The 15116-nt window shown below is 35.5% G+C and overlaps 2 protein-coding genes across 2 annotated transcripts; one reads left to right on the forward strand and one right to left on the reverse strand.

The window, feature by feature from the left end:
• The first annotated feature begins 2461 nt into the window (after positions 1–2461).
• Positions 2462–4545, forward strand: LOC121972863 (protein disulfide isomerase-like 1-4). The gene is made up of 4 exons (XM_042524485.1): positions 2462–2773; positions 3397–3632; positions 3748–3891; positions 4512–4545. Exons 1-4 carry the CDS (start codon positions 2462–2464, stop codon positions 4543–4545), a joined length of 726 nt encoding a protein of 241 aa, XP_042380419.1.
• Positions 4546–8257: 3712 nt separating this feature from the next.
• LOC121973737 (germin-like protein 8-14) lies at positions 8258–9118 on the reverse strand. Its single transcript, XM_042525111.1, has one exon. It carries the CDS (start codon positions 9048–9050, stop codon positions 8394–8396), a length of 657 nt encoding a protein of 218 aa, XP_042381045.1. The 5' UTR covers positions 9051–9118; the 3' UTR covers positions 8258–8393.
• Positions 9119–15116: the final 5998 nt, after the last annotated feature.

Below are 15116 nucleotides of genomic sequence, written 5' to 3' on the forward strand. Positions count from 1 at the left end.
CATTTAATGAATCCTAAAGCATTAAAGAAATCTAATCTAACCTAACCTAACCTAATTGCATTCAATCAAAACTAGAACTTAACGAAATTGAAAGAACAAGACAAAGCAAGAATTAACCAAACTAAAATGCATCAAAATAAACCTAACTATTGGTTGAAGCAATTCATCGAACATGTTGTATGCATGAAACTAATTAAGCATAATATGTGCAATTTAAACATGAAAAATAAAGTTAATACAAGTATTCAACCACAAAACATCAACACAAGTAAACATAAACAATGAACATGAAATAAACTAAGAAATCTAAACCACAATCCATTCTTCAAGTTCAAGTACCAACGACTACCTTTCGCCGTCACATGAAAGACCCGGCTATTGAACCCCGAATGTTGGGTGAGAGAACCCTAGACTCGAATCAAGTGAGTTATGGTTGGATAATTGATTAGCTCAATCGATTAGCCCAAGGCCAATCGATTAGGCAAATTGCCTAATCGATTGGGAGTGTTTTTATGAAAACACAATGAGGGCCATAATCAATTGGGCAATTGATTGGACTTAATCTAATCGATTGGGGCAATCAGTTGGACATGGGTTCTCATGAACTGGAATGAGAATCATGAGAGAGAACAGAGGCTTAGTGAATCAATTGAGACAATTAATTAATCAATTCCCAATCGATTGGGCTCATCGATTGGGACCTTTGTCGCTAGAGAATAGAGAGTTGGGAATCGAATGTGCAATTGATTAGGCTGCTTTCTCTCATGAACAAAAAGCTTTTGAATTAATTGAGGTAATCAATTAGAAGCTGCCGAATCAATTGGTTTAACTCGCCAATCGATTATGGATTTTAAAAAGAATCATTTTATAGGTTGTTGGATGGTCGGCTAACGTGATAATTGATTAGGGGTAATCCTAATCGATTAGAGGCATCAAAGTAACCCTAGGTTTTCGCAAGGTTTGAAGCAAGGTTTGCTTACAACGGTTCATGCCAGTTCTTGAGTTTTGAGCGACAAGTATTCCTGCAATTTTCAATCATCAAGAGGGTAAATAATGAAAGAAAAAAAGCAAGCAAAACACAATCCATGTTGTAAAGTCATTTTTGATTTCTTTTGTAACATAATTTACGTTTCTTGTTTGTATTTTTCATGCTTGAGCTTGCATGAGGCTTCTTCTCTTTTTAGAAGGAGAATTTTTTAGTGTGTTTGTGAGTGAGGAGGACCCTTGGATTAGTCACCTCAAGGAGATAAATACCAAGTAAAATCAAGGGTGTTAGCATTATGAAGATCTTTGCTTTGAGTAACCACTGCAAATCATTATCAAAGAAACGAACAAAGCTATTCACCCGACCCCGTACTCTAGTTCTCTATGTGGTCTAACATTAGGGATTGTAGTCCATATACTAGGATTTATTTCCTTTATTTGGGTCTTAAGTTTTGGTGTCTATATAAACATATGTTTAGTTGTATAAAGAATTAATCGCTCTATTATTAATAAAGTTTCTTTATATTGGCAAACTATGGATTTCTCTTTATTTTCTCAGTTTCTTTTCATGCCTTCTTCTCTAATCTCCTTTTTCGTTAGCTCGCAAGATAATCACTATCCTACCTGGTGTTAGTTGGTATCAGAGTAGTCTAGTTCTGATTTGAAGAAGCTGAGGATTAGATCCAATGGAAGTTTATTATGATTGTGATCATGGTCGCAACAATAGGCATGTTCCGATAGAGGAAGCCGAGCACCATAAAAATGATTGAGGATTGAGGATTTACAGAGGTAAGTCATAGATTTATCCCAGCACCTAGCAGAAATGGCGTGAATTCATGAAGATCCTAAGGCATGTGGTTGAGAGAATCAACATGGAGACATCAGACTTTGAATTGATCTATTCAAATTTTCTAGTACGTCACAAAAAAAAGATTTTTGTTGATTTGATCAACAAAGTGAAGTGTATCTTCAACTATAAGCAAGTTACGGATTGGATGAAGGTGAAAATGATTATCTTCAAACTCAGAGGTTAAGAATTGGCATGGTAGAAGCACTTGCGATGCTTACGAAATTGACAAGGCAAGGCCAAGATAAGAGATTGGGAGAAGATGAAAATGAAGAAGAAGATGAAAGATCACTTTCTTATCTTTCGATACACTCAAACTACATTCTAGGGATGATTTGGTTTTGTCATAGAGGATGATAGCTTCGATGCTCGAGATGACCTAGACGAATTCAAAGAAGATTTAGAGGAGGAATTTGACCTAAAAGAAATTGAAGAGAAATCTCGATCTTAAATTGGAGATGAGACCGAGGGGACTTATCATCCAGTTTATGATGATGATGAGGAGAACCTCAACTTCCTCGAGGAGAAGAACGATGGATCCATCGCCTCCCATCCCAATAATGCCTTCGAACACACTCCGATGAGTCGTATTTAGAGATGAAAGAGGAAGTCTAGTACAATGAGAACTATATGGATGAAGGCTTTGATGAAGCCAACCACAGAACTCACGAATCCACGCTCACGATCAACAAGACTGATGTTGTGGTTCTCTCTGATGGCAATTTTAGCAACTTCTTGTCCAAGTTCAGACATGTGATTGTGGAGTTCTACGCGCCGTGGTATGAGCACTGCAAAGCCCTCGCGTCGGAGTACACTGCAATAGCCATGGCGCCGCTCAAGGAGGATGTGGTTCTCGCCAAGGTGAACGCTAGGAAGGAGAATGAGCTAGCACAATGCTTTGATGTTCAGGGGTTTTCCACCATGATTTTCCTCATCGACAATGTCCACAAGGACTCACTACAAGAAAAACGTCATTCAACAACACTCAAACAACAACAGTTTTATACCAAACCGTTGTCTTTTTGCCTTTTAACAACGGTTTTAACCAAAACCGTTGTCTTTTAGCAATTTTTTTGGCCTACGACAACGGTTTTTAAAAACCGTTGTCTATTTATGTTTTTTTTAAGACTACGACAACGGTTTTTAAATGCTACAACAACAGTTTCTGAAAACTGTTGTCTATGTGTGCTTTTTTTTGGGATTACGACAACAGTTTTTAAAAGTCGTTGTCTCTTAAGTGATGTTGAATACTGGTGTTTTTTTTCCTTCGCCGTTTTTTCCCCTTCGCCAATTTTTGCCCTACTTTTTTTCTTTCCCTCTCCCCGAAAGTTTTTTTCCGCCGCATTCCACCCTTTTATCTTCTCAATCCGTCCCTCTTTTCTCTTTTCTCACAATCTCTCGCTCACCGGAGCCGCGCAGGAGCAGCAGCAGTCCACGAGTCCATTAAGGACGCCCTCACCGGCAAGACCTCCGACATGAAATCCACTAACAGTAAGTGTCCTCTACTTCTTCCTCCTGCATCTTCTCGTCGAAAACCCTAGATGCTCCACTGCCTTCAATCCTAGATGGGCCTCAGGTTCGCTTCTGCCATATGCGTCGCTGCCGCCTCAACTAAAAGGTCTCTCTATCATGCACTCTTCAACATGCGACTCAGTGATCAAACACAAACCCTAATGAAAACGAACCTGCGATGGAGGAAGAGATCTCTGCTGCTCTTGGACAAACTTCTTCTCCGCGTACTCGCCATTGTCACTGACACCCTTCGCCTCCCCGCCTCCCTCATTTTCAAATCATTTGAGGGGTTTTGTTCCTTACATATTTTTTATGCTTGTTTCTGCCCAAATAGAGTCCTTTTTGTGACCTATTTCTGCGTACATTTTTAGTCACAAAATCTTCAATTTTTTGACTAATTTCAGGTCGATTCTTAGGGCTTCCAGTCGTGAGATGTTGGTGTTCAAGCTTAGTAGAGTTTTGAATCTACTCATCCCTTTTTCAATGATTTCCAACATCAATTTGGATTTTTCTGGTGAGTATAGCCTCCTGCTCTATTCCAGCTTTCGGTATATCAAGTTTAAAGATTTTTAAGAGCTCGATTTCAACCTCTAGTGTGAAATTGCATATGGGTTTCGTAAGGTATACAGGCTGCCAAAATGGGAATTTTACCTACTTCGATTTAAATCTATTCACTGCAATGTTTTAGCTCATGATCAAAGTAAACTTAAAGGATTAATCTAGAGCCTATGGGAACTTTCTGAATTCATTTTATTTAAGGTATTCTTTCCTTTAATGGTCATCCCTTTAGTTTTCTTTGTATCAGTATATTGTTATGTTACATATCTTTTTTTTGTGGGAATACTGAAGCTAGTTACATGATTATCTGTCATAATTGCAAATAAAACTAAATTTTTATGTTTGGGGTGTTTTCTGTTGTCAGTCTTATTATTGGGGTACTTTCTGAATTATTTTTAGAGTTCAACCATGTGGAAGGAAAATGCATTTGGTAAATATATATACAACACGACAGAATATGTTGCAATTATGCTTGTCTACAGAGATTTTCAGTTTATTTGTATTTCTTATATTCTCTGTATTATTATTCCTATATTCTCTGTATCACTTATTTATTTTTTATTTTTCTGTCAAGTTACTTTATAATATTTTACTGTTACTTTTTGTGCAGGGACTTTCCGTTCCCAGATGCAATCAACAGATGAAACCAATGAAGACAAGAAAATATTTTATACTCTATTTCTTACAAAATAGACAAATATTTCTTCACCAATCGGTACAAAGACAACAATTGAAAGTTGTAACTATCTGATTGATAAGTCCTAGGCTATTTGGTTGAGTTCAAGTGATCATTGAAGCATTTTCAATGTTTCATTATATTAATGTTCAAGCTACATAGTAATTTGCATGCCTAGATGTTAAGCCTACCTAGGGCTAGACTGATCTTTGATCTTTAGTTTTTTTATATTTCATTCCTGTATTTTGTAATACCTTTTATGCATAGATCTTGATCTATACAACTTTTTATTGGTATGTTAAAAACATTTTGCTCAATTCATTTTTTTCCAATTAGCGTAAATTAAATTCCTTGACGTTTGCAACTGTTGCACCCATTTCATAATTGATGAAATTAATTGTTTTGTTTAAAGCAAATTTTTATTAGATGTTGTCATTTTTCCCTGGTTATTATTCAATTCTTTTTTTTAGTGCATCTGTTGTAGTGATGTGGAGATGAACATTATGTTGGAGAGCTCCTTGAATGCAAAGGAGAAAATAATCTCTGAGTTGAATATGGAGCTTCATAACATGGAATCCACATTATTAAAGGGGAGGGAGCAGCATTTGAATGAGATAAAGAAGTTGAATGCACTAATCAATGAAAAGGTTTCAATTCTTTGTTTATACCTAATTTTTTATACGATAATTGATATGAAGTATAAGTTACAACATTTTGGCATTTGAGATGACCAACAATTATAGTTCAATTAAAATTTTATCACAATTTCTCGGCACAACAATATGATCTTGGACATGTTTAAAGCTATCACATCCTTTATTAACACAATTAGATTTGATAAAATAGCAATGCTTACAGTTCCTAATCTCTATATCTCTGTTTTCTTGTAGGATAGTGCTCTTTTGGAGATAAGAAGAGAACTTCAAGAAAGACCAACCACAAGATTAGTTGATGATCTGCGTAAAAAAGTTAAAATTCTTCAGGTCCATAAAATGCAATTGACCATTGGATTCACCTTCCTAACATTTGTGCACATGCATTCTTCTTTTGGATTCCTTTATACTGTTTGATATTGCATACTCAAGAGCCACGCTTAAACAATTTTGCAATATAACTATACTTTTGAAGATCCACTTAGGTATTTAGCCAGTAGTTGTTTCAGTTCATCTACATTCTTCCTTTCTTTATTCTTAGTAGTTTGTTCCTAAATGATGATGTATTTAGCCATGCTTTGCTCCCAGTGTAATTATTCAGAGAGATAGTTTAACATACTTGTAGTTTGTCCATTGGAGGATTTTTGACGGTACAGTTCAATGCTACAAATTTCACTTATTAAGTGTACATATGGTGTTATTCCATACCAATGCAACAGTGAAATCAAAGGTCCATTTTCAATGCTTTGCTCTCAAGTTGTTTCGGTTAGTAATGATCCTAAAGATAACCTTTTATTCTTACAAGATTGTTCCAGATAACCTCTGTCACAATATTATTTACAATTTTCCTTTATCATGACTATTTCAGATATATAATTTAACATAATTTCAATTTATTAAGTTAAGTCACAGTCTTACTTGAGTGTACTAACATGCACGATGCATTCAGCAATACAATTTAGTTGCTCAGAAAATAGTTGAAACAAATGCATTAGCTTGCTCATTGATATAGAATATGGTGAAACAAATGCATTAGTTGAAACAAGCTATCACATCCTTTATTAAATAGGAAAATGCATTTTTATTATTCATAGGCATTTAGTTTAGATCAAGTGACATTTCTTTATCTTCTTCTTACAGGTGGAGTTTGAAGGATTAGGAGAATTAAGAAGCAAGGATGAAGAAGATGAAGGATTAGGAGAATTAAGAAGCAAGGATGAAGAAGATGAAGGCATTTAGTTTATCTTCTTTCTTTATCTACTCGGTCCACTTCGATCCAAGTACGATGCAAACATGGCAAGGATGAAGAAGATGAAGGATTAGGAGAATTAAGAAGCAGTGTTTTGTTACTCTTCTAGTGTTGTACATGGTAAAAGTAGTTCAAATGATCCAACTCTTCAAAACTGGATATCAAGATTAAGATGTTGTGTTATTCTTCTAGGATTAGGATGTTGTGTTGTTCTACCTTTGTTTTAATAGTGTCGTTGTCATTTTGTTGGTTGCTTTTGAAATTTCTTCGGAATGTTGTAAATATTATTTTCGAATGTTAGAAAATTATATGTTAAATTTTATTTACAAATTTAGTATTTTGAATGATTTATAATACTAGAAAATTGTATAATAAATTTTAATATTTTTTTTTATTTTTTATCAAAAAAAGACAACGGTTTTTCACTGTTGTCGTAAATAATTTAAAACTGTTGTTGAAGACCCTGTTATTAAAGTAGACGCTCAAAGACAACAGTGAAAAACTGTTGTCTTTGAAGGAAAAGACAACAGTTTTTCACCGTTGTAAAAACTGTTGTCTTTGTCTTTAAAGACAACGGTTAAAAACCATTGTCTTTGAGTACCCCCTTTAACAACACAGCCTTTAACAACAGTCCGAAAGGGGCTACGACAACGGTGAAAAACCGTTGTTGTAAGACTTTTTTCTTGTAGTGACTACATCGAACAGAGAAATAAGGACACAATTATTACCTAGATCAAGAAGAAGATCAGACCGGGACTCTAAAATATAACTACCATTGAGGAAGTAGAAAAGATCCTGAGTCCTGACTATGAAGATCTCTTGCCCTTTATTGACACGTTGGTGGCTGCTGAAAGCGAGCTGCTTTCATACTCTTCAAAATTGGAAGATGGTGTCAACTTTTACTAAACTTCCAATCTGATATTGCAAAGCTTTTTCACATTGATCCTAATATATATGTTGAACCAGGTAGCACTGAACCTAGGGCGACCGGCCTGGATCCACAAAAATTTCCCATCGTCCGCCAAGAAATTAGGAAATACTCACGGTAGGTGGCCCAAAAGCCTAACATCTCGTGGTTGCGTATCCCATATGGAAGGAAAATCCCTACAAATGCATCGTAGTTGGAGATTAAATCACGGATGATAACTTATTGGCCTTCTATTGCACCATAGCCCCGAGGGCCCTTCCGCTAAACATCCTTCTTTGGTATTATTGAAGGAGGAAGAAAAGATATCCTACTTAATTCAATTACCCTTTCAAATCATTCAACTTATTATAATGCAAGATCCTGCCGTTCACAACGCTTACCTGCTAGAATGTCAGTTGTTGAGGATCTTGAACCTGATAATGTTGTACATATATCAAAGCTTTTAGCGAGGGAGTTTCATTGGATCCTTATTTACCAATAGAAGTACAACAATTGTAAATATATTTTACCGATTTAGTATCAAATGATCTTCCGTTTAGGTTTAATAGGATACCTAATTATTCATGATTCGAATCCCAACTACAACTACAACTACAACGTACATGAGTGAACTAGTGGATCGAAGGTCGCCCGCGTCAAGGACTAGTTGAGCTCAAGGGCCAAATACTTAATTATATATATATAAAATGAAGTTGTTAATGGGCTCCTACATCTCATCCTCCATATACTCGCGCCACAACTTTTAGAAAAAAAAATGATAAACTTTAAGAGGTTCTACATTTTGCTATCATACTATATATATAGCTCCTCCAACGTCCTTTTTAAATGTATCTAAATAAGATAAGAGATGTAACTCCTCCAAGCATACGAGAGTCTTTATTAATCGTGCATTAAAACAAAAACAAACTAATAAGCACGCACGCATAATTCATTCATGCAAGAGTAGTCACGTAGGAAGATACAAAATGGAACTCTAATTAATTATGTTAACCAGATCCTCCCAGAACTTTCTTGAGCCTCTTCACCTCTGCGTCGTCCAGGAACGTAACGGCCTCCACCAACGCGGACGGGAAGTCGTTGCCGAAGAGCGCGATGGGGGTTATCTGAAGGCCGGGGCTGGGGCTACTGAAGCTGACGATGGCCACGGCTGTGACACCCCCGGCGTTGATCTGGTAGTGGAGCAAGCCCTGGGGGAACACCATCGCATCCCCCTTTCGCAGCGTCGTATAGTAGACATTGTTTGAGGAGCTGATGAAGCCGGCAGCGATGGTTCCCTGCGTGACGACTAGAAACTCGGAGGCAGCCGGGTGAGTGTGGAGGGGCACGACGCCGCCGGGGGCGATGTCGAGCCGAGCGGCGGAGATGCCGAGCCCGTTGACGGCCGGGAACTGGTTCACGAACGCCGGGGTCACGGCCGCCTTGATTATGTTGGAGGTGTTGCCGGCCTTGGCCAGCCCAGAGAAGACGAAGTCGCTGACGGTGACTTGGGCGACTTTCTTGCAGGGGAAGCCGGCGGGTGTTTGGGCGCCCGACAGATCCCCCACGCAGAAGTCCTGCGCCATTGTGCCAGAGAGCATGAAGATGAAGAAGAAGAAGAAGAAGAGTAGTGAAATGAAAATTGTTTTCCTAGTTCGTTGAGCCATTTCTTCAGCACCGGCCAAGTTGTGTTGGATTACGATTGTGCTAGGGTTCCATTTTATAGAGGAGAACTCACGGCGTGTGTGACCACATAATGAAGAATATATATATATATATATATATATATAAGTATAAGTGAATTAAGGCTGCAGTCACCATGTACATGTGACGGACTGCAGTCAATTTCGCTCCAGCTTTTCAGCACATAAATCGAATTTTTACTTATAGGGACGCCAGGAATATGCCATGGATCAGGTTCCTTCTCTGCCTCACAAAAATGCATAGAAACCCTATCCAGCTTAGATGAGGAGCTAGCCCTTCGTAGGAAATATGCGGTTAAGGTTGATTCGTTGTGCCGCCAGTACTGCACTCGGTGGCTTCACGAGCGTGGAGAGAGCGTGCATGAGCCGTTTGACAGTGAGATGCGGACCACCGGTTGAGCTGGAAAAGCACGTGAACGATGTCGCTAAGCGATCGTACGTGAACTGTGATGATAGAGAAATAAAGTGGAAAGATGTCTGCGAGCTCTAGAGACAGCCGTTTTGTAGATCTCATCCTGCACGCCGTTGGAGCTCTAACGTGTAACAAAACATGATGCGCTCATTCCAGATGCTCGTTGATGTTCGTCTGCATTTGAAAAAGAGGTAAATCATCATAATCGAGCGTGGCGTGATAACGCCGGGCTTTACACGGCCCTTCGGCTAGCACCAGCTTCATATTGATCCAACTAGGCTTCTTTGTACTCGTGTGACAATTTACTATCCGAGTACCACTGTGTCCGTGTGAACTCTCATGGCTCCTACATGCGGTTGCATGCGGAATATCTCCTTCATGAGTTAATGCAAAATAATATTTATAATGACATATAAAACATCATCAAAATAAATAACGATAAAAAAGCAAACGCTATTAGCCACGATGTTAAGTATATATCTTCCTTCTCAGTCGATGATATATATTCATATATATTTTGCTTGAGAATCTGACTCTTCCCGGGATGAAAATTTCTATTTGAATTTTTGTGTTCAGAATTGTCGGTCATGTGACAGTTCTTACCGTCATAATCTGACAGGTCAATAATTTTGTTTGTTGGACACTTTACTCATTGTTTCATTAGTAAAGTGACCTGCAAATATTTTATTTACTTAAAATTCAACCGAATTGATTGTCTCGTCAATTCATCTATCAAATAGAATCATCGACTTTGATCAACATTAAAGTTCGAGCAGTCTAAATTAACTCTAAGTATAAATCACGGTTAGAAAAGTGAATTGGGGTGGAGGCAAGTTCTTCGATCCCTCAAGCTCAAGCGGTAAATCTCTAATTATTTACCATCTCAACTATGTATGTGAAAGTGTTTCACTTTCCTACTAAGATACTATGCATTTAAGACTTCCTCGTCTTGTCAAAAAACTCTTGTATTTGGGACTTCCTACACATGATATTTTGTCTCTAAGATTGAGGTCTTACCTACTGAACTTCTAAGAGATCTTATCATCTAGACTTCCTCTTTTACCTAGTATCGGTCAACTTTAAATTTTGCCAGCAGACTATCTTTAGGACTACATCATGTGCCCAGTGTTAGTAACCTTGACTTATAAGAACTTTCGTTTGTCTATCTTGGATTCTTGGATTCCCTTATCCGACTAGAACTTTCACTTTTTTATCCTAAGGTTCTCCTTAACTAGCCAGAACCTTTTACTTATCTAATTTGATGTCCTTTTGACCCATCGAGATTTTCACGTGTCTAGTATCCTAATCAACCCCAACTTTTATGTCCTTTTTATCCATCGAGATTTTCATATGTCTAGTATCTAATCAATCCTAACTTACTATAATTTCATCCATTGTCAGCACCCGTTGGACTTCCACCATTATTATACTTGTTAAAATTTTCACTTATCAATATATAATTGTTAAACATTTTCACTTATCAAACCATTGGATTTTTTGCTTGGTAGCATCCATTGGATTTTCTTCATTTTTAACACTTGTTGAACTCTCCACTTGGCAACACCCATTATACTTTCTCCAATATTTTATTAACACTTATTAAGCTTTTCAACTATCAATTATTTAATTGACTTATTTAGATTTCATTCAATGTCAAATATCTAGTCAACCTTGATTTACTTGACATATATATCAATGTAACTTAATTAAAATCAAGTCAATTACATTACACAAATATAAAAATATCTTGATCTGACAAGATCAAGCTAGAACATGATTGCACAAACAAAATCTATTTGTAAGGGTGAGTATCCAAAGGAGTGACTAGATGATTGACAAAATTAAGTGCTATACTAGAATAATAATAATATGTACAAGACATAAAGGGGTAAAAACCATCCAAGGGCCGATTCAAGGCATAGGCCATTATGGCCTATGCCTAGGGTCCCTATTATATTGGTGCTCACCATATTTTAATATATATAAATCAAATATGAATATTAATTTAAAAATATATGAATTTGTATATTAAATATTTAAAATTATGGCTAAAATAAATTTAGTCGAGATTTATTTTCATTGGTAATTTTAATTATTTACTAGTCAAATTATATTTGATGAATAATTTTAAATTTTTTAGATTTAATCAATAATTTTTAATAGATTAAAGTCTTGATCGTTTTTATTTTTTTACTCATGTTAAATTTAATTGATAATTTTAATTTTTTACTATTAAAGTGAGATTTGATTGATATTTTTTTTATTAAAATTTAATTAGTAATTTTAAATTTTTTACTAGTAAAAATTTAATTTACTAATCAAAATTAAATTTTGTTAATAAATTAAAAATATTTATTGATTATACTTAATTGATATTTTAAATTAAAATTTAATATTACACTATTATTTCATTTTAAATTTTATTTGCCTTTCTTTATTCTCTTTCGTTATCATTTTTTTTTAATTTTATTTTTCTTTCAATTTTTTTAATAATTCACTGTCAATATTTACTAAACTAAATATTTTTGATTAAATAAATTTTATTAATAATTTATCAAAGTTAAAATTGATAAAAAAAATAATTTAGCTCACGAAGCTCTCGTCAATACGGATTTCGAAAAAGAGTCTATTGTACGTATTGACTATATCTAATACTTGAATCTATTTCCTCTAAGTTACATAAGACCTACATTCCTCGAAGTTAAAATTGATTGAGAATTTTTTTAAATAGCAATTAAAATGTATATTAATAGTATTATAATAAATTATTACTTGTTTCCAAATTAGTTAACATAAGATATTTTTTATTTTTTAAATTTTACTAATAAAGAAGTAATGTTTGACACAAGATAAATTTATTGCTACCTAGTCTAGTTGGTCACTGTTTCCAATTTTCCAATTGTATAAATAATCATTGACAATATATGAAATTGTACTTTTAAATTTTACTAATAAAATTAAATATCGCCCGGGATATGGATAAGTTGGCTAATGCAGATATTACTACAATGGGCAAGGGTTGAATCTCAGCAAAGTTGAGAAAAATACTCCATGCAGTTGTCAACTGTAGCTTCCCGATTTATCTCCTCATAGATGTGGAACTGTCACATCAGCGGCCCCCCTAGAGCCGGTCCCACGGATATGGAGGGAGGTAAATGCAGGTACACAGGTAGAAAGTGCATAGCGAAGACGTTAACCCCAGGCAGTGACACCCCGGGGATCGACCCCTAGACCTTTCAGCCACAGAATCATGCACTCCCCATAGGATTGGTCGTGTTGAGCTGCTAGGGTGGTAACTTTCACCTTTTACTATAACTAATAAAATTAAATGTCTTTAATAATATTTATTTTTAAAAAATATTATAACCTTATTTTTTTTTTACCTAAGGTCTCAGTAATGATTGAGGCGACCTTGAATCATTATAATGGGTAAGTCGATCCACCCAAAAGTCCGCCTTACAATTGAAGGGGCCGGGTTTATCAAGAATTTAAAGTGATACAATCCACAGTTTTCATCTTGATGCCTTGCCAATTTCAATTACCAACTTATCAACGAATTGACTGATCAATTCAAACAAACTTGATTTACTATGATAGATTTCCTCCAACAAGTTTTATAACACTTGGAGATATATATAACTTGACCTCGTGGATCATCCGAGATGGTATGGGATGGAAGTTGCTACGGAGGCCGCCGGGTCGAAACTCAGTGGCAACAGGGGAATAAATCCCCTATCCTGTATCCCATCTGGTCTATCTCATGTTAGCTCGGGTGCTGTGATTTATCTTCCTCATAATGATCGTGGGTCCGGTTGGTAGAGACTTTGGGGATGAGGATTTTACCTTTTGCTGCAAGAAAATATATATAATTAACATGGGAAAAGATGAATTTGGCCATATATACCCAAGTTAAGCTGGATAGTGTTTTAAGGTTTTGATTTTTGAATTTACATAGAGTTAAATTGTGTGTCCAGATTTTGTATAGGTTCATGCATATTCACGAATAGACAAGTTATTTTAATTATTATAAAAGTTAATCAACATTTTGTAAAACTCTTAGATGAAGGAAAGGTATAATTGGACGTGGAAGTAGCAGCAATGTATGTGACGTTGACAGATCTAGAAGAATAAGACAGATGACAGCTTAATTTGCAGTCGATTATGTGCAGAAGCCATTTCCCTCCCCACACGGCAAGTTAGTGTTGTTTCTAGTGCTCCAATGGCCCGCATTCGTCATGAATGGAGGGAAGAAAGCAAGAAGGCTAAATCCCTTCAATGATATTTCACAAATGGCATGTCTGAGGATTCCCACTGATCATGGTCCCAAATGTCCCCACGGACATAATTAAGGCTATAAATGAGCCGAGTTGAATCAAAGTTTGTGGTATTCAAATTTATTTGATAAGATAATTGAGTCGAGTTTAAAATGAGCCAAATTTTTGAAATGATTGTTCTATCTTTACTTGATTTATTTTTTATGAGCTTGAGCTGTTTGAATCTTAACTTGAGTTTCGTTCGTTTAAATATTATGGAGCTCTCAATTCAAGCTTGGCTTGTGCTTGGCTCGAGCTTGGCTTGCGCTTGGCTCGAGCTTGGCTTGAGCTTGGTTCGAGCTTGGGTCGTTTAGATGTTAACGAGCTCTCAATTTAAGTTTGTTTGATTGGTTATTGAGCTTGATAATTTAAGTTTATTTGTTATTTTATTTTATTATTTATTTAGCATATAGGAAAGATTTTTATTAATGAATATGCTTCGTGAACACTATTCGCAAATATTATTCATGAATATTGTTCATGAACGTTATTCTCGAACGTTAACGAACTGAACACATATGTGTTCAAGCTTGTTTATTTAGTTAATTAGCTGTTAAACTTGTTTGTTTAATTAATGTTATGTATATTGAATGAACATAAATAAATTCTTACCAAACCGAAAACTAAATTTGTTTACTAGACTTGTTTCATTTACAACCCTAAACATAATCGAGTTGGTACTTGAACGAATGATAGATTGTTATATGAGAGTAGGGAACGAATCCCTAAAAAAAATAAAATCCCTCCTATCTAGAAAGATCATTCGATCATCATAATTTACTCTATTCATCTCACTATGACATCGACAATGAGAAACATTTAGGATAAACAAGTCACCTTTTATGATGTAATAATAATCCTAAATATAATGCACGGGATTTCTATTTGTCCTGTGGAATCTATCCCTGTCCTCTTCCGCTTGTATTTGCACATCCAAAATAGTCTTTGCGTACTCTTGCTTAACAAAATTAATTAATTTATTTTAAATTTCTTTTAGAGCTAAAATAATGAAATTTTGGGCAAATAAAGATACCATAAAATTTATGAGTGAGAACTACATGAAAAATATAATTTTAACTTCAATTGAGCTGTTTAATTTGGCTCATTAAGTACTTTTTGTTTGTCAAAAATATTTGAAAACTTGTATGCATTGACAAATAACAATTAATACAACTTATGTGGGCCTTTGGTTCTCTAGGAAGATGTTAATTCTTAAAATATTACCTATTTAAGCAATGAAAGGCTATTGAGTAATTTTTTGTCTTTCAAAAATAGTCTTATATATGTAATAATGCAAATGCAAGC

The sequence above is a fragment of the Zingiber officinale genome, chromosome 4A (genome assembly GCF_018446385.1).
Source record: "Zingiber officinale cultivar Zhangliang chromosome 4A, Zo_v1.1, whole genome shotgun sequence".
NCBI lineage: Eukaryota > Viridiplantae > Streptophyta > Magnoliopsida > Zingiberales > Zingiberaceae > Zingiber > Zingiber officinale.